At 51.9% G+C, this 22338-nt stretch overlaps 2 protein-coding genes and 1 non-coding gene across 15 annotated transcripts in view; 1 reads left to right on the top strand and 2 right to left on the bottom strand.

The window, feature by feature from the left end:
• The window catches only part of AOPEP (aminopeptidase O (putative)), a 370314-nt gene extending 365046 nt beyond the window's left edge, over positions 1–5268 (top strand). For 4 of the 7 annotated variants that reach the window (XM_057547854.1, XM_057547850.1, XM_057547853.1 and 1 more), the window contains 2 exons: positions 759–903; positions 4039–4588. In XM_057547854.1, coding sequence (XP_057403837.1) covers positions 759–899 — 141 coding nt within the window. In that variant the 3' untranslated portion in view covers positions 900–903; positions 4039–4588. Of the gene's footprint in view, positions 1–639; positions 904–4038 lie in introns of those variants that run through there. The other 3 variants (XM_057547855.1, XM_057547852.1, XM_057547851.1) reach the window with 2 other exon arrangements.
• A 9166-nt stretch (positions 5269–14434) lies between these two features.
• Positions 14435–22338, bottom strand: part of FANCC (FA complementation group C) — a 268384-nt gene continuing 260480 nt past the window's right edge. For 6 of the 7 annotated variants that reach the window (XM_057548936.1, XM_057548933.1, XM_057548934.1 and 3 more), the window contains one exon: positions 15240–17516. In XM_057548936.1, the coding sequence (XP_057404919.1) occupies positions 17373–17516 (144 nt within the window). In that variant the 3' untranslated portion in view covers positions 15240–17372. Of the gene's footprint in view, positions 15208–15239; positions 17517–22338 lie in introns of those variants that run through there. The other variant, XR_009008706.1, reaches the window with a different exon arrangement.
• On the bottom strand, positions 18185–18290 carry LOC114237026 (U6 spliceosomal RNA). Its single transcript, XR_003622830.1, has one exon. It is a non-coding gene; the product is annotated as a U6 spliceosomal RNA (small nuclear RNA).

Raw genomic sequence — 22338 nt, 5'->3', positions numbered from 1 at the left:
CCACCAAGTTTTCATTTTTGCGCTGTATTTGAGATCCTTCTTTTAACTTGCTCCAGGAGAACGTAATCTGTAGCATAACTAAGCTTAGAACAAGAGAGAAGGCGGAACCAAGTGGATCTTTTGGTTTTCCAGAACATAACTGGCTGTTTTTAAAACTGTAGGAAAAATGCAGATGTGAGTCATTGTTCTCGAAACAGAAGAGCCAGTGTTTGCCATGGTAGTGGGGCCCGTTGAAGGGAGCTGGCAGGCTGGGCTGGAGCAACAGGCATCTTCCAGGGCGGCCCGATGGCTCTGCCCACCCGTGGCGCCGTGTGACGGGGTGGTCTTCATTCCCCAGCTGTGCTAGGCACACTCGTTCCTGGGAAGATGGCCTGTGTCTGTGTGACATACCCACGGCGCCTCGGGTGCTTCTTTCAGCTGCGGGGGTTTCCACGGGGGTCAGTCACCATGGGAACCTCCCTGTCCTTGTCAGCTGTCACTAGAGAAATGCTCGCAGTGTCGTCAGTTCAACCACCAGGGTCTGTTGACGGAATTGATAGCCAAGAATTCCTTGGGGGTTGCAGTGAGAACAAGAAAGAGAAGGGGATCGAAAGCTGCAGGTTCCTGAAGTACAGCTATTCGGCCGTCTATCTTTTCTAGGGTCTTTGTAACTTCCAGGCCAGCAAGTCCGTGTGGAACAAGCGCAGACTGTGCACTCGAGCGCGTGGGGGCACATGATTGCCTTTCCTTCAGCTCTCTGGCCTCTGTGCCTTCCACAGGCCATGGGCATCTACCTCTACGGGGAGCTGATGGTGAGTGAGGACGCCCGGCAGCAGCAGCTCGCCCGCAGGTGCTTCGAGCTGAGCAGGGAGCAGATGGACAGACCCTCAGCCGAGGTGGTGGCCGAGATGTTGTTTTAAAGAGGTGATTCTCTCTCTTTCCTTTCTCCGTTGTTCGGCTCTGAGATTCCTCTTAGGAGCTAAGTCAGTCAGTAAGCCAGATGGTGAGCCGAGGGCCCCAGCAGCTTCCCTTAGGGTGCGGGGGGCACCTTGTCCGGCCGAGCGGCCACTGGAAAGCCCGTGCCGCCCACCCCGGCGGAACCGCCTTCCTTGGCGCCGTTTTGGCCGCTTCCGGTTTTGTTATTTGTGGGGGACGGAATTCGCAGGAGAACGTCCTGAGTAGGTTAGAAGGTGCGCTGCAGAGCCTCGTGGAACCGCGAGCCGTGTCTTCAAGGGGAAGGCTGACGCGGGGGTGTGTGGCGGGCTCCCCGCACCCTGAGCTGTGAGCAGCTGTGTGAGAACTTGCGGTCCCTCGGGCTGGGGCGAGGCTGGCAGGTCCTTCCTCCCAGTGTCCTGAATTTCTCTACATTGCGTGTCTGCTGGCAGGCGGGCAGGTTACCTGGAGTGGGGCAGAGTTGGAGTGCGAGTCCTAAATTATTTAAACTGCTTCCTCTGTTAATTGTGCTTGGCACTGACCTGTTACGTTCACATTTTAGCAGTTTTTAACTGTGGATTTCTGCATTCTAAAAGTAATTTAGCAATGGTACAAAAAGTTTTGTAAGTAGAACTGTGGGATTCTAAGTGTATTTTTTTTTTTTGTCTAACATTGTCATTTCTCTGCCTCTCTGGTTTTCTTTAAGGTTTTACATGATATTATAGGGTATGTCTAATTTTGTGTTTTTTTTAAAACTTAGCATCAAATTTCAGGCATTTTTCATGTAATATAGCTTCTCTATAATTTTAATGGATATTTAATATTTTATGTTGATATTCTTAACCTATTGTTGGACATTTAGTTTGCTTCTAATGTTTTGCTCTTATAAAAACCATTTCTGTCTAATACGTTTAACTGTCTTATTTATCTGAAAGAACTCTAATGCTGAAGAGAGAAAGGTTTTCTAAAGTACGATTCTGTTCTTCCAGAAGAGTCAAGGAGCCATGTTGGCCAGGAAAGGAAGTAGTGGGAATAATTGCCACGATTGTGCGTCTCGTAGCGGAGCAGCTATGTGCAGGCTTCCCCAGAGCTCCCCTGTGGCAGCTTCAGAGCCTGTTCAACGACGGGCCAGTTTAAAAAACAGACAGAACAGTTACACAGTTATGTGTTGCCAACCTCATATAGTAATCAGTATAAATCGTACTTCTCTTCAGATTTTTAATTTCACGGAGAGTTTGTGTTTCTTGAAGTGTATGAAACTACAGTGGTGTGCAGACTATGCCTTTGATGTTCCCTGGGTTCCAAATTGTGGAGAAACCACCGCGGGCTACACAGCTTTGGCAGTTCTTCATTGTGATTTTTTTGCCCCCAAGCAGGCAAAGGAGTAGTCCCGGTCACAAGCCTGCTCTTTTCTCACCGCCCCTCTGTCCCTGCCCTTCTGGATGAACACAGGGTCAGGTGCACGCCCTTTCCCCCTGCTACCCCAGAACAGCTGGTCAGTGCATTTTTTATTTCATCTTCCAAAGCTGCACTGGCATTTGTATGATCATCTGTGAGTCCTTTGATTTTTAAAAATTATACCCCTAGGACGCCCAGTAAATGAACAGCAAACAGAAATAAAACCCATTTGGTAGTGTAGCAGGCCTGGAGGTGGTGGTGCTGTCACCTTGTGCCCGAGGAAGCTGGTGCGTGCGATGTGGGCAGCCCTGCGGCGCTGCCCCCAAGTGCTCTGGCTGCTTGGGTTCCTGGCATGCTGATTTGTGACTTAAGATTAAAATCACATTGCCAGGGATTACCACGCAACCACGACCCTGACTGCTCCTCCAGAAGCCATAGTTACTCTCTCTCTGCAGTTCGGGGAACAGATGCATCTCATAGCTCCTCTCTGGAAACAGAAGAAGCCAACAGCCTTGGAAGATGCTCTCCAGCCCTTTCATTATGCCCAGCCGACGACCTCTCTGACGAGGTGCAGAGCTTAGCTGATTGGTGAACAGTGACTGGTTTCCGCTTTGTTCACAGTGGCTAAGTTCTGCACCTGAAGAGAAGGTGAGATGGGGACAGTTAAGTTGGAGCTGCCGGGGCAGAGGCCGCTGCTGAGCGGTCAGCTCGGGGACCGAGCACGATTCTGGAGGATGAGGGCCTGCCTGGCCCCAAGGATGCACTTTGCCTTGTTACGAATGCAAGGAACATACCAAAAGTCTACGGAAATATAAATCCGCTAATTAGACATCGGTGTCTGAAAGTTCAAATGTATTGAAAGCTGCAAAATTATTCTTTTAAAAATCTAAAACCCAGTGAATCACGAAAGTCGAGTGAGACCATGTCAGCAGTCGATGGCGTGTGAGTAGAGCTGGGTACTTTCAAAGGAGACTCCCTGTTGTGATTTCCGAGCACGGTGAACTCTCTCTTGTATTTGCAGTCCAGGTTTCTGTGTCTTCTGCAGCCGCCCGCGGGACGAGGCCGAGCAAGCTCCCAGCTGAGGCACTGCTTCTCCGGGCTGTCAATTGGACCCGCCCTCCGGTGCCTACTGAGCTGATATCAGTTCTCATTTTACACACTGGCTCAGTTCAGCAGGAACAGGAGTCGAGCCCTAGAGCAAAGCCTTCCTGTCTGTGAGTGCCCGGAGGCTTGGGAGCTGGGGCTGCAGCCGCACGAAGACAGGCCCGAGCATCCGCAGCAGAGCTGACCGGCGGCGGAGGCCCCTGCGTATGTGCCCTGTGTGTGGGTGTTGCTAGAGCTCTGCTGACACGACAGGAACGAGCTTCCACCCATTGGCGCCACGCCTGCCACGCAGGCAGTGCATACCTCTGTCACGGTGTAGGACGGCCCGAAAGCAGTCGGAGTGAGTGCGGGGCTGAAACAGGCTGCCTTTCTAGTATCTGTCCTGTGAACGGAGCCCAAGTTATAGCCGCCGGCTTTCACAGCCCTGTGTGAGCAAAGCGAATGGCGCATGGTGCAGCTGTAAAGCCCCTTCTCGGGGCTGTAAGATGTGCCCTGGTCTCCTCCTGTCCTCCGCTCGTGGTCCTCTCTCCAAAGCCGAGAGCAAAGGCACACACAAAGGTACTCATTTACAAGAATTCCTCCGTTGTGACCGGGCAGTAAATTTTATTGCTGTTTCCTTTGCAGGAAAGATCACAGCGAGATTCTTTTTCATGCATCTACTCGTAGCCCCGGTGGGACCAGGATCACATTGACCCTGGACATCAAAGGAAGGATTATGGGGCTGCTAAAGCCATCAGCCGACGGCAGTGTGCACATCGTGGGGCGACCTTCCCAGAGGCCCTCACAGCGGAGCCCGTGTCAAAGGCGCACCCTTGTAAACGGTCTCCACAGGGCTGCGTGATGCCTTTGTGCCCGCCCTGGGCGTGCCACCTCAAGACCCTGAATCCGAATTGAGTCTCCCCTGTGAGCTCAGTGCAGGTCTTTTCACACAAAGATGGCAGATACCTGAGGCCCGTCGGAAGACCTGCTGAACCTTCTCCGTCCATCCCTCAGCATGTGGATATTTATTCCTGCGCTTCCAGAAAGTCAGAGTTTCTGCATACTGGGACCACCTCTGCAGGATTACTTTGATTGATATGTCCTGTATTTAGATTTTCCAAAATTTTAGTACCTTTTGGTAGAAGTGCAGGGTAACACTCTAAGATGTATTAATAATAAAATGTAATGGATTCGGTTTTTTTTCTTCCTGTTTGCTTCCTAATTTAATACTATATTTAAAAAGGAAAAAAAAAAAAACGTGAAAGAAGAGGGTGGTCTCCTCCTTCTGGTGTCATTCTTTTCTCACCTTACTGGGTTTCTCTGTAGTTTTCCAGGTGGTGTTGCTATTCCTGGGGGGACAGTGGGCCCCCTGCTCCTGATGGAGGCTCCGTCGGGCACCATGGGGTCTGTGGTGATGTTGCCTCTTTTCCCACAAATGTTTGAAGTTAAAAAAAAAAAAAAAATTAAGCTTCTCAGGACTGTCCAAAGGGAAGAAGGATGGCTTTAAGACGCTCCAGAAGCCACAGCGGTTGGTGCAGTCACGTGATGGCGTGAGGCTGAGCTTAGCGGGAGTGAACTGACCCGCCTGCAGGGGCTGCGCTCGCGGGGCTGCGGACCCGCCGGTGGGGGGGCGTGCGGCTCCACCCAGCCCTTCGTTAGGAGCTCCTGACCTTCAGAGTTACTGAGCAGTGACCGTCATTCTAGAAGGGTTCCTGCGTGTTGGTTCTTTGCTGTTACGTGTGCTCTGCCTATGGTTGTATGTGTGCTTTGTTTACCATATGGGTAGAAGAATAAAAATCTGATTTTTAAATATGAAGAAATGTCAGAACGCTGTTCTCTGTGAAGACTTGGAATAAACGACTCTTTCTCCCTCTGGTCGGCGTGTGTCTGGTCCTCTGCGAGGCGGAGCAGGAAGCCCGGGCACAGCCTGCTGCTCAGTGCGCCTCAGGGGCTGCAGGTGACCAGCCAGCCTGGTGGTTTGGTTTGGTCTTGTTTTTCCGAAAAGTTAAAGCCACGCTTTGTCATCTTTAGAAACTGCTGAGGCAGAGGTGAGTTGCCGCGTGAGTGGTCTCGCGCTAAGACGGCTGGTCCCCTAGCCCCGTGGCCCGAGGGTCCCGCGCTGGCTCCCAGCACAGGCGCGGCCCGCAGGCGGCCGGTCCTGGAGGGGCCGTCGGGGCCCGAGCGCTGCCTGCCTCGCTGGCTGTGGGTAGTTTGCCTTCCCGCCTGCAGGCTGGCACTCTTGCGGGCGGGGCTGTGTCTGTGGTGAAGGAGGGGCGAGCGGCCTCCATGGGGCCTTCCTGTCTCCCTCCAGCTGCACCCCGTACCCACTCCGTCCAGGCTCCCGGGACTCCTGGGGCGGGTTCTCCGAGCTGGCCCTCCGTACCTCCCGAGAGGGCTGCGGAGAGCGTGCTGTGGAGGAGCCTGAGGCCAGGGCCTGGCAGGCGCTGCCGGGTTCCAGAGCGGCCGCCAGTCAGTAAGAAGACAGATGTGTAAAGCTAGCACCCTGCATTCTTGCATGATTCATCTGTTTTGAGAAAGTTTCCTGTGGGTGATGGGCAGCTTCCCCAGGGCACATCATGGAACTTAGGCTGCTTTATCTGCACGACCCGGGCACCTCCTGAGGGATGCCTCGGTCCAGGTGGGAGTGTTTGCCGAGGACCCAGGAGCCCCGGGGACAGAAGATGGCTGTCTCGGAGAGGCAAGGATACGGGAGCCTGCCCTTCCCAAGTTCCCCCCGTGGGTCAGGTCTGCACAGTGGTATCCCCCAGGTCACATACTAAGCGACAGGCGGGATTCGAATGTGTCCACCTGGCTCGGGATTCTCCTCTCCCGAGTCCCTCTCAGGGTGCAGATTGTCTCTTTGGTGATAAACTCCTCAGGGATTCCTGGTCTTGTCCTTCAGCCAGAGGAGACTTGAGACACCTGCACTCCTAACCCAGTTTGCTGTAAGGGGGGCCTGGGTGGGGCCCAGGGAGCACATCAACTTGAATCTGGAACAGTTATGTCCCTGTGGGGAAGTCGTCAAGACCGGTCCGTGGGGGAGTCTGGCACTTACTTTCTCAGGGGCACAACTTCTTATCTTTGCTGCCCCAGGAAGAATACCTTTCCAGCCTCGGTGTTCCCCCTGTCACGTTCCCAGTTTGAGCGGACGGGACGGTATGAGCTCTGCCCTCCAGGCTGAGTAGAGGAAACGAGCTGACAGGAGCCAGTCTGGTCACGAACAAGGTGATGCCTCCATCCGGAGGGGGACCAGGGCACAGGAGGCGCCCAGCGTGAGCCTCCGTTGGTGCCCTGGTCTGGTGGAAGCGAGGAAGCCCCAGCCCCAGCCCCTGCCCCTTCTGCTGTTGCGTACGTCGGGCTCTGGACCGCCGGTGGCATTCCTTGCCGGCAGGGGTCAGTCGTGAGAGAGGACGGCTTGCTCTTTCAGCACCATGGTCGGTCCAGAACTGTTGGTGGGGTAACCTGGCCTGGTTCGTGGGCTTGTTAAACCGGAGTGAGAAGAGGTGATCTTGTTCCCTGAGCGAGTTAAGGGGTTAATTGCCAAGCGACTGTCCTCTCCCCGGAGAACAAAGGACTCCACAAATAGAGATGCTCCCCTGCCCAGCACAGGACCTGAGCCCTCGCCTCAGCTTCCCACGTGTGGGCCTGCTCCCCGGCCTGGCTGTCACCCCCTCGCCTGCCTGGGGCAGGACCTGAGGTGGGGGAGGAGATGGGAAAGAAGTCAAGAGAAAGAGATTCAGGTCTCCCTCTTGGCCTCTATTTTAGGATTAAAGGGTTTCAAGCACTTAGCTTTATTGGAATTTCACATCAAAATATCAAAATTATAGTCTCGATGCGAGACTATAGCGAGGTACAGAGATGTCACGTTAGGCAGAACCCAGTGCCCCAGTGGCAGCAACCAGAAATAGCAAACCTCGTCCCTAACGTTAACCCATCGCTTTCAGATGAAGAGAAGACCTCTAAAAGAAAGGTTTCAGGCAGGTATTTCCAGTGCATTCTGGGTTTCCGGCAACTGGCCTGACCGCACGGACACTCAGCAAAGCCCCAAGCAGTGCCGTGGAGGCGCTAGGCTGCCGTGCAGGGCAGTCTGCTCGCAAAGGGTTGCCCCGGCCACAGCCGGCCTCACCAGCGGCAGCGGTAACCCCCCAGACAGCTGGAAAGCAAAAGCTGAGTGACTCATCAAGGGCTAGTTTTTTTTAGAGCGTGATGCTCTAGGCCAGCCACCTCATTCTATGGATGGAGCTGGCTGGGTGGGAGGATGAGGCGTGTGAGAAGGGATCTGCCCAGAACTTCTGCATGGCCGACCTGCCCTGCAAGTAAACACAGTGTCCCACCATCTCCTGCCAAACAGAACTCCGGGTGTCCCAAGCCTGTGGCCTCCCTGGGGCGGCAGGCCGGCCACACCCCATTCCTGAGAGGTCAGCGAGGGAGGTGCTCCCCCTGGCACTTTGCCACCAGGTTACAAGTGCCAGCAGGTGACAAGCTTCGTTAGATGATGCTTTACAGCATCCCCTCCCCAGGGCACCTTGGACTGGACCACCTCAGGGTGCAGAGAGAGGGTGGGGGGCCCTCTGTGCAGGGCCCAGCCATGGCAAAGACCCTATACAGGGTGCCAGGACAGTGGTGAGCCCAGGCCTAGACCTCCCGGAGCTGCCTCAGTCCAAGGAGGGCTGGAGCTCTGGGGGTCTAAAGCCCAAGGGACCTGGGCGTTTAAAGGGCTGCCTGGACCTCCCAGGGCAGTGCCCAGAGGCCAAGCTCAGTGCGGAGATCTCTTAACCCCCCCCAGGCCACTGTCCCAGGAACAATGACCTCGCCCTCCCTGGCTGGGCCCTGGGGGTTTACAAGGTGGAAGGGAGGAGAAGCTGGTTGGGGCCATTCACGGGTGAGGTTTTATAGATCTTTTCCCATCCTTTGGTGCTGTCTGGGAGATTGATCGGCTAATGAGGTATTTCTGTTCCAGTCTGATGACTAGAGAGGGTGTGAAAAAAAAGAGGGAGGAGGCTGTCAGCCAAGCCTGGGGGCGGAAGGAAGTCATCATAAAACTACAAACGTTGCCAGTGGTTCCCAGGACTCGCACAGTCCGCTGAGAGCCTCCTGCCTGGGTGGTGGGTGGGCATCCGGGCACCCTGGCATTGGAGCATCAGAGCGGAGGCAGACCCGGCCCTGGTGGGAGGACCAGCCAAAGGAGCCCGCTCTTGGGCGCTGGGCCTGAGAAAGGGGGCTGGTGATGGTACCAGAAACCCGTGCTTACCAGTGTGCGCGCATGCGTGTGTGTCTGCGTGTGCGTGTTTGGGAATGCGAGTCAGTGCAGAAATGCAGATAAAGGCCTCTCTGACCACACCTTCTCCCCTACTCCAGACGGCTCCCATAAAACTAATCTGGGCCCTGCCAAGTGTCTTTTGAGATAAAACAAGTTCAGGGATTTGGCTTCTCAGCCCCAAGCACTGAAATGGGACGAACTGCTCCAGAGACCTGTCCGCGGCCTCCTGTGTCACCCACCTAGGCCCCCCGCCTTTTCTGGCTGCTCACCACCGCCCGGGCGGCTGAGGGGGGCCGGCTGGGGCTCCCTCGCGGGGTGCCCACCTCGGGGGGCAGAGCTCTGCCCCGCCGCGGAGCCTCGCACCTGCTTCCCAAACAGCCCCTCTGTGGCTTTGCCTGGGAAGCAGAGGGGACTGGGCACGCGTTGCGGTTTCTGTTTTTTAAGCCTTCTTTGTGCTCTTTCTGCCTGTAATTTCCTCCAGCTCCGGCCTTTGGGGATGGTTCCACCACTGAATACCCGGCCCAGAAGGTGTTCTTACCTGTGGGGTGGAGCAGGAGGTGGTGAAACTGCCTGCCGTTGGGCCCTAACTACACTGCCTGGAGTCCCAAGATCGGAAAGTTCTTTTCTGCTCTAATAGGCTGCCCTTGTCACATGAGGTCTGGCAGGACAGGCCTTGAAAGCAGAAGTGTGTGTCCTAAGACTGGTGAGCACGCTCTTGGTAAGATTAGACAGGCGGGAGTGATGCCTCGGGTTTTCACGCTCTGACTGCAAGATTTAAGTCTCCCAGGACTTTGACATCAGTTACGTCTAAGGAGGGAGGCTCAAGAAAGTGTGAGTTATGGGGATAAATCAGCAATTAGATAGGAGCCAATTTTAGAGTTTGCCGATGGGACAGTACAGGTACAAGGGTGCCCTTATGTTGGGTTGTAGAGAAAAGACATAAGGGAAAGGAATTGTAGCTTTATGATTTTATCTGCTTTAATAAATTAAATGATAACGTTGAGGGAGAGAGAACTGCAGAAATTGTGGCTTCAGCGCAGCTGGGGGCGGAGAAGGCGTTTTGTAGAGCAAGAGAGTGATTATTAGTGATGGCAGAAGCTGGGCAGATGGACAGATTGACATCAGGGGAGTTGGGTCATGGCCCACGGACTGCCCCAACTGGGGGGACCAAAGCCCCAGTCCTCAGGCCACCCTCCCTCTAGGTCGGGTACCTCTCCTTTTTCTAGAAAACTCTCTGTCCAATACTAGAACATAACTCCTATAAATAGGCTATAAAGTTGCCACCGTGCTGGTGGCAGAGCAGGGGCGCCAGTGCAGGGGTCTCCTTTCTGAGTTACAGGTGGGGATGGAGGCCTCCTTTTCTCTGCAGCACCATTTAACAGTGAGTCTCTCTTGGAACAGACAAATGCAAATCTTCCTTCACGCACTGATGATTATAAATTTTTTGCATACATCACAGGTACAAACAGTATGTAAACAAAAAGCAAGCGCTGCCCCACCTCATCCTGCCCCTCCTCCAGGGCCACCGCTGTGAGGAAGGTGGCGGCAGAGACTGAGGAGGTGCCGCCGCCCACGTGCATGCCCGGCTTACGCGCACGCGCGGCAGGGTGTACGCCGCTCTTTCAGTGGCTCCATTGTGTGCACGTCACACAGCTCAAGAGGCAGGGGTCACAGTCTCCTTAGGTCCTGTTGTTCAGATCCCAGCCCTGCTAGACGTCACCTGTGTAACCTCTCTGGGCTTTGGTTTCCTCATCTATAAACCATGGACAACTTCGTTAGGTGGTTGTGAGAATTAAATGAATTAATTTACGTAAAACCCTGATAACAGGGCCTGGCATCAACTATAAAGGTATGTGCTACCCTTTGATTGTTGGTTTACTTTATTTAACCAGCCCTCTACTGATGAACCTGTGAGTTGTTTCCAGTGGGCAGCCATGTGAAGCTGCCCTGCAGTAAAGCCCTGGGCATTTCGCATATGCCCAGGCACCAGTGTGTCTGTGGGATAATTTCTAGACTTGCTCATGGTGGGTCCACACAACCTGAAGTGGGGGAGGGCAGCTCTGAAGAACTGGCTTTTTGTTACTAGATAAAAGGATATATAGTTTAAAATTTTTTTATTCAATGTTCTACCATGGTAACACATACATAAAATTTACCATTTTAACCATTTTCAAGTGTACCGTTCAGGGGCATTAGGTACATTCACATTGTTGTGCGGCCATCACCACTATCCGTCCATCTCCAGAACTTTTTTATCATCACCCCAAAGTGAGACTCTCACCTGTTAAACAATAACCTGGAAGAGAATGGAATTCTCTCCTGCAGCCCATGGCACCTGTATGGTAACAGAATCACCATATGATCCGGCAATTCTACTTCCAGTTGTATCCCCAAAATAACTGAAAGCAGAGACTCAAAGAGATGTTGGTCCACCGATGTTCACAGCAGCATTATTCACAATAGCCAAAAGGTAGAAATGTCCACCCTGCTATTTTCTGTCTCTCCAAATTTGACGATTCTAGGTACCTCATATGAGCGAAATCATACAATGGTGTCTTTCTTTGTCTGACTTATTTCACGTAGCAAAATATCCTCAAGGTTCATCCCTGTTGTAGCGTGTGTCAGAACTTCATTCTTTTTTAAGGGTGACTAATATTCCATTGTATGGATATGCCACATTTTGCTTATCCACTCACCTGTCGATGGACAGTTCTATCCATGCCTGCTGTGGGGTCTGGGTTTGCATCTTGCATAGAAAGGGTTCCCTTTCTGGCCTGAGGGCTGAAGACAGGATTCTTGGATTCTGCCTCAGGCCCCTTCCCTACCTCCTGTGGAGAAGGACCCTCTCCTCCCCTCAAAGGACTAAGAAGTCTTCTTGGAAGCAGTGACCCAGAGGCTTTGAACTTGCAGACCCCAGGCAGTGGGGAGGGGGAGGCCAGGGGCTGAAATCAGGGTTTATATGAAAGTCTGTAAACCACAGGTGAGCAAGAAATTCTTAATGAAATACAAGAACATTCTTTCTACATTTTGGGAGTAGGATAGTCTTGATTTTATAAACAATTTTGTACTTCTCGGAGTAATAGACTCTCTTCTCAGAGTGGCAGCAGCCTTCCAACCACCCTCGTCCCTCCTCTGTTTCCAAGCAGAACTGCTAGTTTTCTCTGGAGAAAACCCACAGCCCCAGAGAGGAAACCTCCAGATACTGACTCCAGATTTCCTTGGTAAAGAAAGAGGGCTAGGCATTTTTGTGTGTGTTTGTTTACTTTTATCTAAGAAGTAGAGCTCCAACGTGATTTCTCAGCACCATCTTTCCCTGTTGATGGAAATGCCTTTACTGTATATTAAATCTCTATATGGACTAATTCATCAAATATTGGGCACCTATTGTATGCCTGGAACTATTCCAGGCACTTGTATTGGAGACGGTCAAGTATATAAGTAGATAACCTGGGGTCTAGAAGGTGTTATGTGTTAGGGACGAAAGCTGAGGGGTGGATAGTGGGGTGCCACTGGAGACGGGGCGGGGTCAGGCCATATGGAGGTGGTGACATGTGAGCAGGTGAGGGATGGCCGTGCACGTCTGGGGAAGGTGTGTGTGCAGGACAGCCCATGCAAAGGCCCTGGGCCCCCGTGGCTGGAACAGGTGGGTGGGTGAAGGGGTCACAGAGAATATTAGGTGGTGAAGTCAGAGAGTAAAAGGGGGTCCATACTGGGTAGGGCCTTGAAAGCCATTTTAAGAGTGTTGAGTTTTACTGAATGAAGACGGGAGCTTTTGTAGTGCTCTGATCAGGGGTGTGACGTGATGGCACTGGCAAGGGATCGCTGAGATGCTGCAGAGGGGCCAGGGCGGCGGCGGGGAGAGCAGGCAGACGCTGGTGTCTGCGAGGAGGGCAAGGAACGGTCCGATCCAGCGACGTCCTAGTGACTCAGACGTGGGGGTGAGAGAGGAGTGAAAAATAACTACAGAATTGGGCCTGAGTCCCTGCAAAGACGGGACGGCCATCAACTGACTTGGGGAGACTGTGGTTTTGGGTCGGGGGGTTGGTGGCATCAGCTTTGACATGTTAGTTTGACGTGGTCACCTGACCTCCCAGTGGAAACAGCCGGTGGGCCGTGGGTATTCAGGTCTGCGGTCCAGGGAGGGTGCGGCCCCTCTGCACAGAGGTGGCTCGTGGAAAGCCCAGCAGGGTGAGGGTACACAGGGTGGGGGCCCAAGGACAGAGCCCGGGCGCACCCGCCAGGCCGAGGTCAGGGGTCGAGCAGGGCCCAGCCCCTTAAGGCTGAAGAGAAGCCCTGGAATGTTCCACCAGCCAAAGGAAGCTATCAAGGAGGAGGGAGACCCAGTGGGTCAGGTACTGCCCAGGCTGGTGCAGGAGGCCTGAGAATGGTTGGCTGGAGCCCCAGGGAGGGCCCTCGTGACCCCGACGGGGACAGTCCCTGTGGGCGCCCTAGCTCGGGTCCCACCAACCCGTCATAATTGTTCGAGCTTTAGAAGATGTGCCGATGTGCGTACTCTTCATTACACTCCATCACACCTCACTTTCAGGATTTTCCTGGCTGTTCTTGAACGTTTATTTTTACATATGAATTTTGGAGTCAGATCATCTAGTTCTCCTATTAGGATTCTATTAAGTCTAATGTATATCTCTAAGACAGTTACTGTTTCTATTCAGGATATCTTTCCAGAAGGAAAGAACCACCAGTTAGAGCAGTGGTTCTCAACTTGGCAATGCCTGGACAAAGTTTCGATTGTCGCTCCTGGACTGGCACCTAGCTCAGAGAGGGTGGGATCAAGCCGCCGCCACAGAGACTTACCCGGTCCCCAGGGTAGTAGCGCCACGCTGGGGAAGCCCAGCCTCAAATGCCTGCACACTGGCTTTCTCTGCTAAGGGCCCTCCTCTTCCTTTTCCTGCTGAGTATTGGGCTGCTGCATGGCACTCATCCTTCTGCAGTGCTCGAGAGGAGTAGACAATATGTAGTGTTGTGGACATTTTTAATTCTCTTCCGCTGCCCAGGCTCTGGCCCCTTCCTGTCTGTGGGAGATGCAGTTGGCTGTATCCAGTACCATCACAGAAGCAAAACCAGCTCCACACTTGCTTTCCCAGCTCCCCTTACAGCCTAAGTGCGGGTGGGGGACCTGGGCTTCTCTAGTCAGAATCAGCAGCCGGGACTGTGGCCAGCCCTTCAAAGAGCGGGGTGCAGGGGGCCTGTCTCGCTACTGAAGGTTGCAGACCTTGCAGGACGAGCTACAAGGGTTGCAGAATTCACTGACAGCAGCAGCAGGAATTTCCTCACCAGGCCACTCTGAAGCTGGGTTTTGGGCACTGCTGCTGGCTGGCTAGAGCTAAGCCTTGTCTGCCTGACAATTCTGTGGGCTTTTAAATACCCTTTGGATCGCTTTCCTTTTGCTTTCAACAGCGTGTCTGTTTCTGTTGCTTGCAACCAAGAATCCTGACTGAGTCACATGGATTCATCATATTGTGAGAAACACCAGAGGTCGAGATTTTCAACATTGATTTATGAGACTTTCTACTTCTACAGAAAAGCTAAGAAGTGTGAAACTTTCAGTATCCAAGCATGCAAGTGTCCTACCCCAAACACCAAGTACAATAAGCTATCACAGTTATGTCTGTCAGTAGTGGGGAAAAGGGAAGGTCCTACATTATCAACTTCCTTTATTACTGTCAGTCTATATATGAGAGATATGATTTGGACCCATGCTATAAACAAACTGTGGACTTGAATTTTACAAGAAGGCTTTAAGACATTTATTTTGCCTTAATTTTGGTTCTTTAGGAGTGAGATGGTTTGGTGATGATTAATAACTTAGGATTGTTTGACGAAATCCATGTCAAACCCAGTGTCAGGCAGAGGAAGGATACCATCACCAGCAGCGCTGGCTGTGGGTGAGGTGGTCATGGGCTGGCAGAGGAAGAGAAAGGCAAGGACAGCAACACAGTCAAGTTCATTCCCTTCCTCCTGGGAGAGCACAATTTGGATTCCTTGTCGAATAAGGAAGAACATTCCTCACGTTTGTTCTCACTGTGCAACACCGGGCGCCTTTGGGTAACACAGGGACAGGCTCAGTTTCGATTTTGCCCGCATTTCTGCCCACTGCCCAGGTCCGCATCCTCTCCAGGTATCCCTTTCCGGTCCCTGTCCTTGACTCCTCCACTTCGACGGAAAACGTAGCTTTCTGCTGGCCTCTGGAAGAGCTCCCATGTTTGTCTAGTACCCTTGTCCCAGCAGTGAGAACGGGGCCGAGCGCAGAAGCCGGAGCCCAGGACCGCCCGGACAGGGGCTTGTCCCCAGGTGCCCTCTGCTGTCTCAGGTGCCTCCTGGACAAGATAAGAGGCCCTCGGCGCCCGATGTCAGGAAGCAGAGTGATCGTCCAGAAAACCCACGCAAGCTGCTTGCAGTAAAACCGGGAGCGGCCAGGGTCCTGTGGGAGCCCCGGGACGCGTGCTTCAAGGATGAATGGAGCCGCGGGCCGAGTCCCTCCTTCCTGACGACCCAGGGGAGCCCGGGGAGGCCGGAGCGCCAGGGCCATGAGTCTGAAACAGCAGAACGAGCAAGAGGGTGGGCTGTGCTTTGTCAGATGCATTCCCTCTTGAGAAATGGGGGGAAACAATGTGTAGATCAATTCAACTTAGACTCAGTGGTAATATTTAAGTCTGGCTTAAAGGAAAAAAAGTGTATATATGTATGATGCATTTCATTTGGTTTTAGCAGCTCCTGCTGACTGCCTGCCCTACAGTCACTCTCCTTGGCAGTTTTCAGACATCTGGTGGCAAGATTCCCAGGCCTAGAGATAAACCACAAGTGGTCTTTTCCAGGGGCAGACCTATCTAGGTTTTGTGAGACCTGAAGCTTCCATAATTGGGGGGTAGAGGGAAGCTTCCTCTGAGAAAGATGATAATACTTAATGAATACAAAATTAGGTGCCATGTGACTTTTTATTTAGAATGACAAACTATAAAACAAGTTACACATTTTAAAAAGCTAACAAATTCTGCAAACATCATGAAGTCCTGATGAATAACAAAACCTCTGTATTAATGGGTGGTCATTAATGCCTTTTCTCCCTATAGTTTTGGGCTCTGTCCTCTTTGATCCAAGTCCAAGGCTTAGGAGAACGTTAGAGGCTTTGTAAAGGAATTGGGAAACACTACAAACAGACTGAGGTAAGGTCAGGACAGGAAGGGGTTTTCCAGAAACGCAGCTTAAACAATCTGAGAAGACCGTCTGGTTTTTATTGTTTGCTGTGAAGCACAGTGTGAACGGATGTCCACGTGGCAGCGCGCTCCCCACAGGGGGGCTGGTTCCCAGCGGCCACTCGGTTTAGGGGTTACTCGCTGCCACCAAACTAAGCCCTTTTCTTCCTGTCCACAGAGGTTGCTCACAGCTTCCCTGGCAAAAGCCAACACAGGAGAGGCGTCCTCAACGCCAAGGGAAGCATATGATGATGGCACTTGTGATAAAAGTATTTTAACAATATACCTTTCATACTGTAACATTTCTCTAAAGAAAGGCTCAGGTCAGAAGGTCTTGGAACTTTCCAGATCTTCAGGTGGATCCATATACCAAAACAAGTAACTCCCCTAAAAGCTCAACCTCTAATACATCAAAACTATACTTATACCTCAAACAGGAGCCAAGAATGAGGGAGATTCAGAGATGACTGATGCAGAAATCCAAGTGGTCAGAAAAGTCTGGACTCACTTGACAAACAGATCATACACAAAAGAAGCAAAAGAATAAACCTGAAAGGAAAAAAATATCTTCAACTGATGTGAAATAAATATTAATGTTAGCATTGCCAATTCTTTATTAGAAGTTTCCAGTTCCCATTTTAGTTAACAGAGAACTGACACCTAATCTCTTCCAATGTTTCTAGAACACATCCTGTACCCTCCCCTGTCAGCCACCTTTGAGGTAATATGAGCTCTTTTGGTAACAGCCAGTGCTTAGCCAGTATAAAGCAAAAAGCCCCAAAGCTGGCTTTATTTCATTGCTAAGCAGTGTCGCTCCCCCATCACCACTCCTTGCTACTGGGCTTGGGTGGGCTCTGCTCAGGGGGCATGGGAGGGAAACTTGAGGGATCCTGACCATCCTGGATGAAGAACGTCTTAGGGGAGCAAGAGAGTATCCTGGTGGATAAGACGAAATACCAGTAACAATTACAGGACTTCTTAAAAAAGAGATCTGTGAAAAACGGCTACGTTACTTTCTAAGTTGATCAGTGGTTCATGACCAATTTCTTGGTCCAAAGAGTTTGAAACATCCAAATAATAGTTGTGCATCTTGGTTTGATATGGGGTGGGGGCGGCGGGGAAGGAAATAAAAATCTGTTCTCCCATCCAAGCCTTTTCTAGAGTGATTCTCTGATCGACATCCGGGCTGAACAGGCACAGGGAATGCTGAACCATAATCCCGTCATTAGTGAGTAAATCTCACTGAATTCAGGCTAAAGCACCTGACTTCTCATTTTGTAAAATATGTACTACCAGATCTTGCCAAGATGTTTATGGCTCATTCTTGCAACTCAAAGAGGGAATGCACCTGACTTCTCATTTTGTAAAATATGTACTACCAGATCTTGCCAAGATGTTTATGGCTCATTCTTGCAACTCAAAGAGGGAATGCATTCTACAAACGGAGGCCATAAGAAGCGGCCCCACCGTTTCATTGCGTAGCCTCCCTGGTTAACTGGCCTGGGCTAGGCTTGCCCACGCAGCTCTGCAAGGAGCTCTTGGGCCAGTTTTCTTGACCTAGGGGCTTCCACACAAAGATGGTCCCATCTGTACAAGGTCTGGTCCAGAAAGCCAATAATCTCGTGCATTATTGCATCCGTCTGAGCCATCTGCAATGAGGACAGAAGAGAAGGCAAATTAAAACACTTTCCAGACAGATTCATCTCTTCATCCAGTGGACCAGCTGTAACCATCCCATCCCCAAAAAGCACCTGCATTCCTATCAGCTCCAAAGGGCTCTTGTTTTGTCTTCAAGGTCATGAGCAAAGCGAGTGTGTTCGCAGAAGTGGGCCATCTAGTGAGCAGAGCCATTCCTAATGCTGGCCCTCAGACCCACAGCGGCTACAGACAAATGCTGTTTCTTGGAACGCCCATCACAAGCTTTGGGGTTATTTGCTGTGGGGAGCAAAGGCCAGTGAGCACGCCGTGGCTTGACTTTCTGCAAAAGGCTCACACTACTATGAGAACTGGAAAATGCTGAAAGGAGAGTGCCACCTGTTCTTGCACAAACAGCTTTATAAATGGCGTTCTTGGGCTAGCGGCAGGCCCACTTGTTTGTTAATAGGCACCTAAGGTTTTAACACTTGATTCCTAAGGGAAGCAGGAAACACAGGAGCTGTCAGTTCTGCTAAATACAGCCTTAGCTGTTGGCACCCATAAAGGGAGGGTGAGAATCTAACGATTTATCTGCGTGGAGAACTTACTGTGATTTTTTTAGACGCAAGCATATTAAGAACCTCTGTTTTTGAGAGTAGTCCACTTTTTCATTTTTTTTCTTTTAAATATGGAACACGTCACGAATTTGCATGCCATCCTTGCACAGGGCCATGCGAATCGCCTCTGTGTCCTTCCAGTTTTAGTCTATGTGCTGCCAAAGTGAGCACCACACGTTCGTTCTTCATGTGTGAGGCAAATATTTAAGTAGCCTGAGCAGCCCAAGGTCAGCTCCTCCTCTGTGTCCACACTGGGCCCTTCTGGTAGGGTGACCAGCCGCCCTGGTCCACCCGGGACTCTCCTAGGGCCAGGACAGCCTTTAATCCCAGGCCACCTCTGGCCATGAGTCAAGGCCGACTCTCTCTGCAGCATGGGTACTAAGTGAGTGGCAGCGGGGGATGCCCTGGGCCCCCTGGACAGCACTGGTGCTCCCCGGCCATCTACTGGCAGTGGCCCAAGCTGAGAGGGCTCTGCTGGGGTCGGGGGGCAGGCTGCTAGCCTGGGTGGGGTTCACTGTGGCTCTTGGTGTCTACAGAATCCTCTCTTGGTTTTACTCAGAAGTCACAGGTGCTGTAGATGACTTTATGGATGAAACAACATGAGCTTCCCTGGGGCGCCTTAGAAGAGCTAATTTACTACCTCAGACCCGAGTGGGGGGAAGATTGCCTCCCACTCCAGTGCCCAGGGACCACAGGGGCTCCTCGGAGCCAGACGCGGGGCAGCAGTGCCATCACTGACCCTCTTTACAAGCCACCTCAATGCCCATGTTCCACTCCAGGTGTCCGGTCACATACAAACCCCGCCTCACTGCCACTGAGGGAGGGGAAGCCGCATCCTTGAGCTGAGCAGGGCTCAGCTGAGGGCATCCTTGTGGAGGTCAAATTCATTTTGAGCTCAACAATTATAGAACTGAACTCCTCTATATTTCAGATTCTGGCTAACTTTTGGCTGTTATTGCTGTGGTCCAGCAACAGAAGACAGAAGGAGAGGGAGAGGGAAACGTGAACTCAGGGCAGGACGAGGGGCAGGAGAGGATGAGCCTCGGGGGCGGGAGGAATCCAGGCACCAGCCAGGCTGCTCGTGCCTCATCCTCGTCTTAGAGGCTCAGGAGAGGAGAGAGTGGAGATGCTAAACCAGGAGCAGGGGCAGAGAAGCAGAACAAGGGGTGGGAAGGGCAGGGGTTCTGACGAAGGGATTCAGTGGAGACTCAGAAGCTGAGCCCTGGGGCCCGCGCGGGAGCCTGAGGAAGTGGGGGAGCGTGCTGTGGTCGAGGTTGGGGTGTGAGGCCATGAGAGGAGGAAGGAGGAAGGTGAGCCGATGGCACAAGGGGCAGCTCAGAGGAGGATCGAAGGCCGCAAAGAGGCAGGGCTCAGACACGCAGCCTAGAGTGAGCACGGCTCTCCAGAGCTGAGGGCAAGACAAGAGGGCCGAGACCAGGACCCGGGCCCAGAAGCTGGCCCTGCTCCCGCCTCTCTGAGTTCACATCAAAGCCAGGCCAGGGCTAGGGTCCTGAGGGTGGTGATGCCAAAGCCCCTGAAAGAGAAAGGCCGTCCACCTGCTCCTGGCCAAGCAGACCTGGCCCAGGGCTCTTCCCAGGCTGCTCGCAGCGGGAGGCACCGAGGAGCCCACGAGGGGCTGCCTTCCACCCGTCCTGTTTGTAGTTGCTCTGCCGGGCAGCCTTCAACCAACTGTGTGGCCACTGCAGGAAACCTTCGAGTTAGGAAGGCCGGTATGTTAGTTAAAACAGTTTCTGAACATCTGCAAGGACAGCGCCCAGGAGGTGCTCTCAGCTGTGACGGGCTCCGAGGTGCCCGGGAGGCCAGCGCCCACCTCCTAAGGAGCCGGTGCAGGAAGAGAAAACACCGAGCTTCCTCCTTTAGTTAATCTTTTTGGCAGCTGAGCTGACTTCTGAACGTGAACGAAGGCGCCGGGGTCTTCCGCGTTGCCCCAGGCTCGGGTGCGGACCGGCAGCGCCGACGCGAGCTGTTCTGTGGCGACGGGGCTCCAGCATCGGCGGCAACGCCGCGCCTGGTGACACGACCCAGCTTGGGAGCCCCAGCAGCCCGTCTGTGGGTGAGGCCTGAGGGCGGTCCACCGTGAACCTGGACCATCTCCCCAGGACGGAGGGAAACGTGATTGGAATACAGAAGCAGAGACCTGCGTGTCTCCGAGGAGCTTGCTCTGGGTTACGTTCTCTCACACCCTACGTGCTGGGCCGGCCGTGGTCTCCCTGGCCTGCTCTCCACTCCCAGAGTGACAGGACAGCAGAGGAGCAGGAGGGCGCAGGCTCGGGGAGGCGGGGCAGCCGGGCCTGAGCTGGCTCCACGGGCTGAGGCCCCTCCCACAGGTGTCCAGGGCCCGGGCAGGAAGTCAGAGGTCAGGCAACAAAAATGCCACCAGCACCTGCGTGATTCACAAGTGTCTGCCTTTGACTTTAAAAATAACTTTCAATTTTAGAACAGTTTTAGATTTATAGTTTGACCCAAAAGAAAACAGAGAAATCCCATATCCCCCTACACTCAGTTTTCCTGTTAACATCTTACATTAGTATAGTACATTTGTCAGAATTAATGAACCGATATGAATATGTTTTATTAACCTCATCTTTAGGTGAGACTTTATTCTGATTTCCTCAGTTTTTCCCTAATGTCCTTCTTCTGTTCCAGGATTCCATCCAAGACACCACATTACATTTAGTCATCATCCCTCCTTAGGCTCTTCTTGGCTGTGACAGTTTCTCAGATTTTCTTGTTTTTGATGACCTTGACAGTCTTAAGGAGGACTGGTCAGGTATTTTTGTCAAATGTCCTTCAACTGGGGTTTTTGTCAACTGTTTTTTCATAATTAGACTGGGGTTATAGGTTTGGGTTAGGAAGGCCACAGAAGTAAAGTGCCATGTTCATCACTTCATATCAACATGACTTATCCCTGCTGATGCTGACCTTGATCACCTGGCTGAGGCACTGGCCGAAAAGTGACTATTATAATTTACACTTGGCCAGAGAAAAAGTTGGTTGATACCAAGTTCTATAGATATGAGGACATTATTTAACTCTCACCTATGGAGGTCCCCACCCCAAATGGATTTGGAGGGAAGTGAGATGTGCATCTTATAAAAGCACGTGACAGATCACTGTGCTAGGGCGGGCCCCGAGGAGATGGCACCCAGCAGGTGACAAGCAAGTCCTCCTCTGCTCTCGGCCACACCCAGGCTCTGGGAGGTCTTCTGTCTGTCTGAGCCTGAGAGGGCGGACTGACAGGCTGGCTGCGTGGTCTACCCACCCCACGCACGTTGTTCTCCTAGGACCAAGGAGAACCTTGTGGGCACTGGTTACTGAGGTTCTTGGCAGTCCCACTGGTCACTGGGACTTTCTTCATGTTCACATTCAAACAGAGCCTGCCCTGGAGGGGGGCAGGAGGGGGCCTCTGGGTACTGCGAACATTCCTTTCTTGATTTGGTTGCTGGCTGCATAGGTATTTTTGGTTTGCAAAAATTCATCAAGCTATACCTTTCTGTATATACCTTATATGACAATAAAAAGTAAAAACAAAAACAGAAAAAAACCTAACTCCAAGAATCAGCACGTTGTGTTTTTTATTTTTTGAGATGAGCTCATAACATAAAATTTGCTATTTTAACCATTTTTATATGTACAATTCAGTGGCATCAAGTACATTCACAATGCTGTACAACCACCACTACTATCCATTTCCAGAACTTTTTCATTATCCCAAACAGGAACTCTGCACCACTCCCCAGCCCCTAATAACCTCTATTCTACTTTCTGTCTCTATGAATTTACTTATTCTAGGTACCTCATATAAATGGAATCATACAATATTTGTCCTTTTGTGTCTGGCTTATTTCATTTAGCATAATGCCCTCAAAGTTCATCCATGTTGTAGTATGTGTCATTCATTCGTTTTTTGGGATTTTTAAAATATTTATTTCTTTATTTTTTGGCTGCATCAGGTCTTAATTGCGGCACGCGGGATCTTCGTTGCGGTGTGCGGGCTTATCTCTAGTTGTGGCACGCAGGCTTAGTTGCCCCGCGGCATGTGGGATCTTAGATCCCCGACCAGGGATCGAACCGGTGTCCCCCGAATTGCAAGACGGATTCTCAACCACTGGACCACCAGGGAAGTCCCCATTCATTTTTAAGGCTGAATAATATTCCATTGTATGTATAGGCCATATTTGGTTTATCCATTCATCTG

Source organism: Balaenoptera acutorostrata, chromosome 6 (assembly GCF_949987535.1).
Source record: "Balaenoptera acutorostrata chromosome 6, mBalAcu1.1, whole genome shotgun sequence".
In the NCBI taxonomy this organism is placed as follows: Eukaryota; Metazoa; Chordata; class Mammalia; order Artiodactyla; family Balaenopteridae; genus Balaenoptera; species Balaenoptera acutorostrata.
This window is presented reverse-complemented; position numbering and strand designations above follow the sequence as displayed.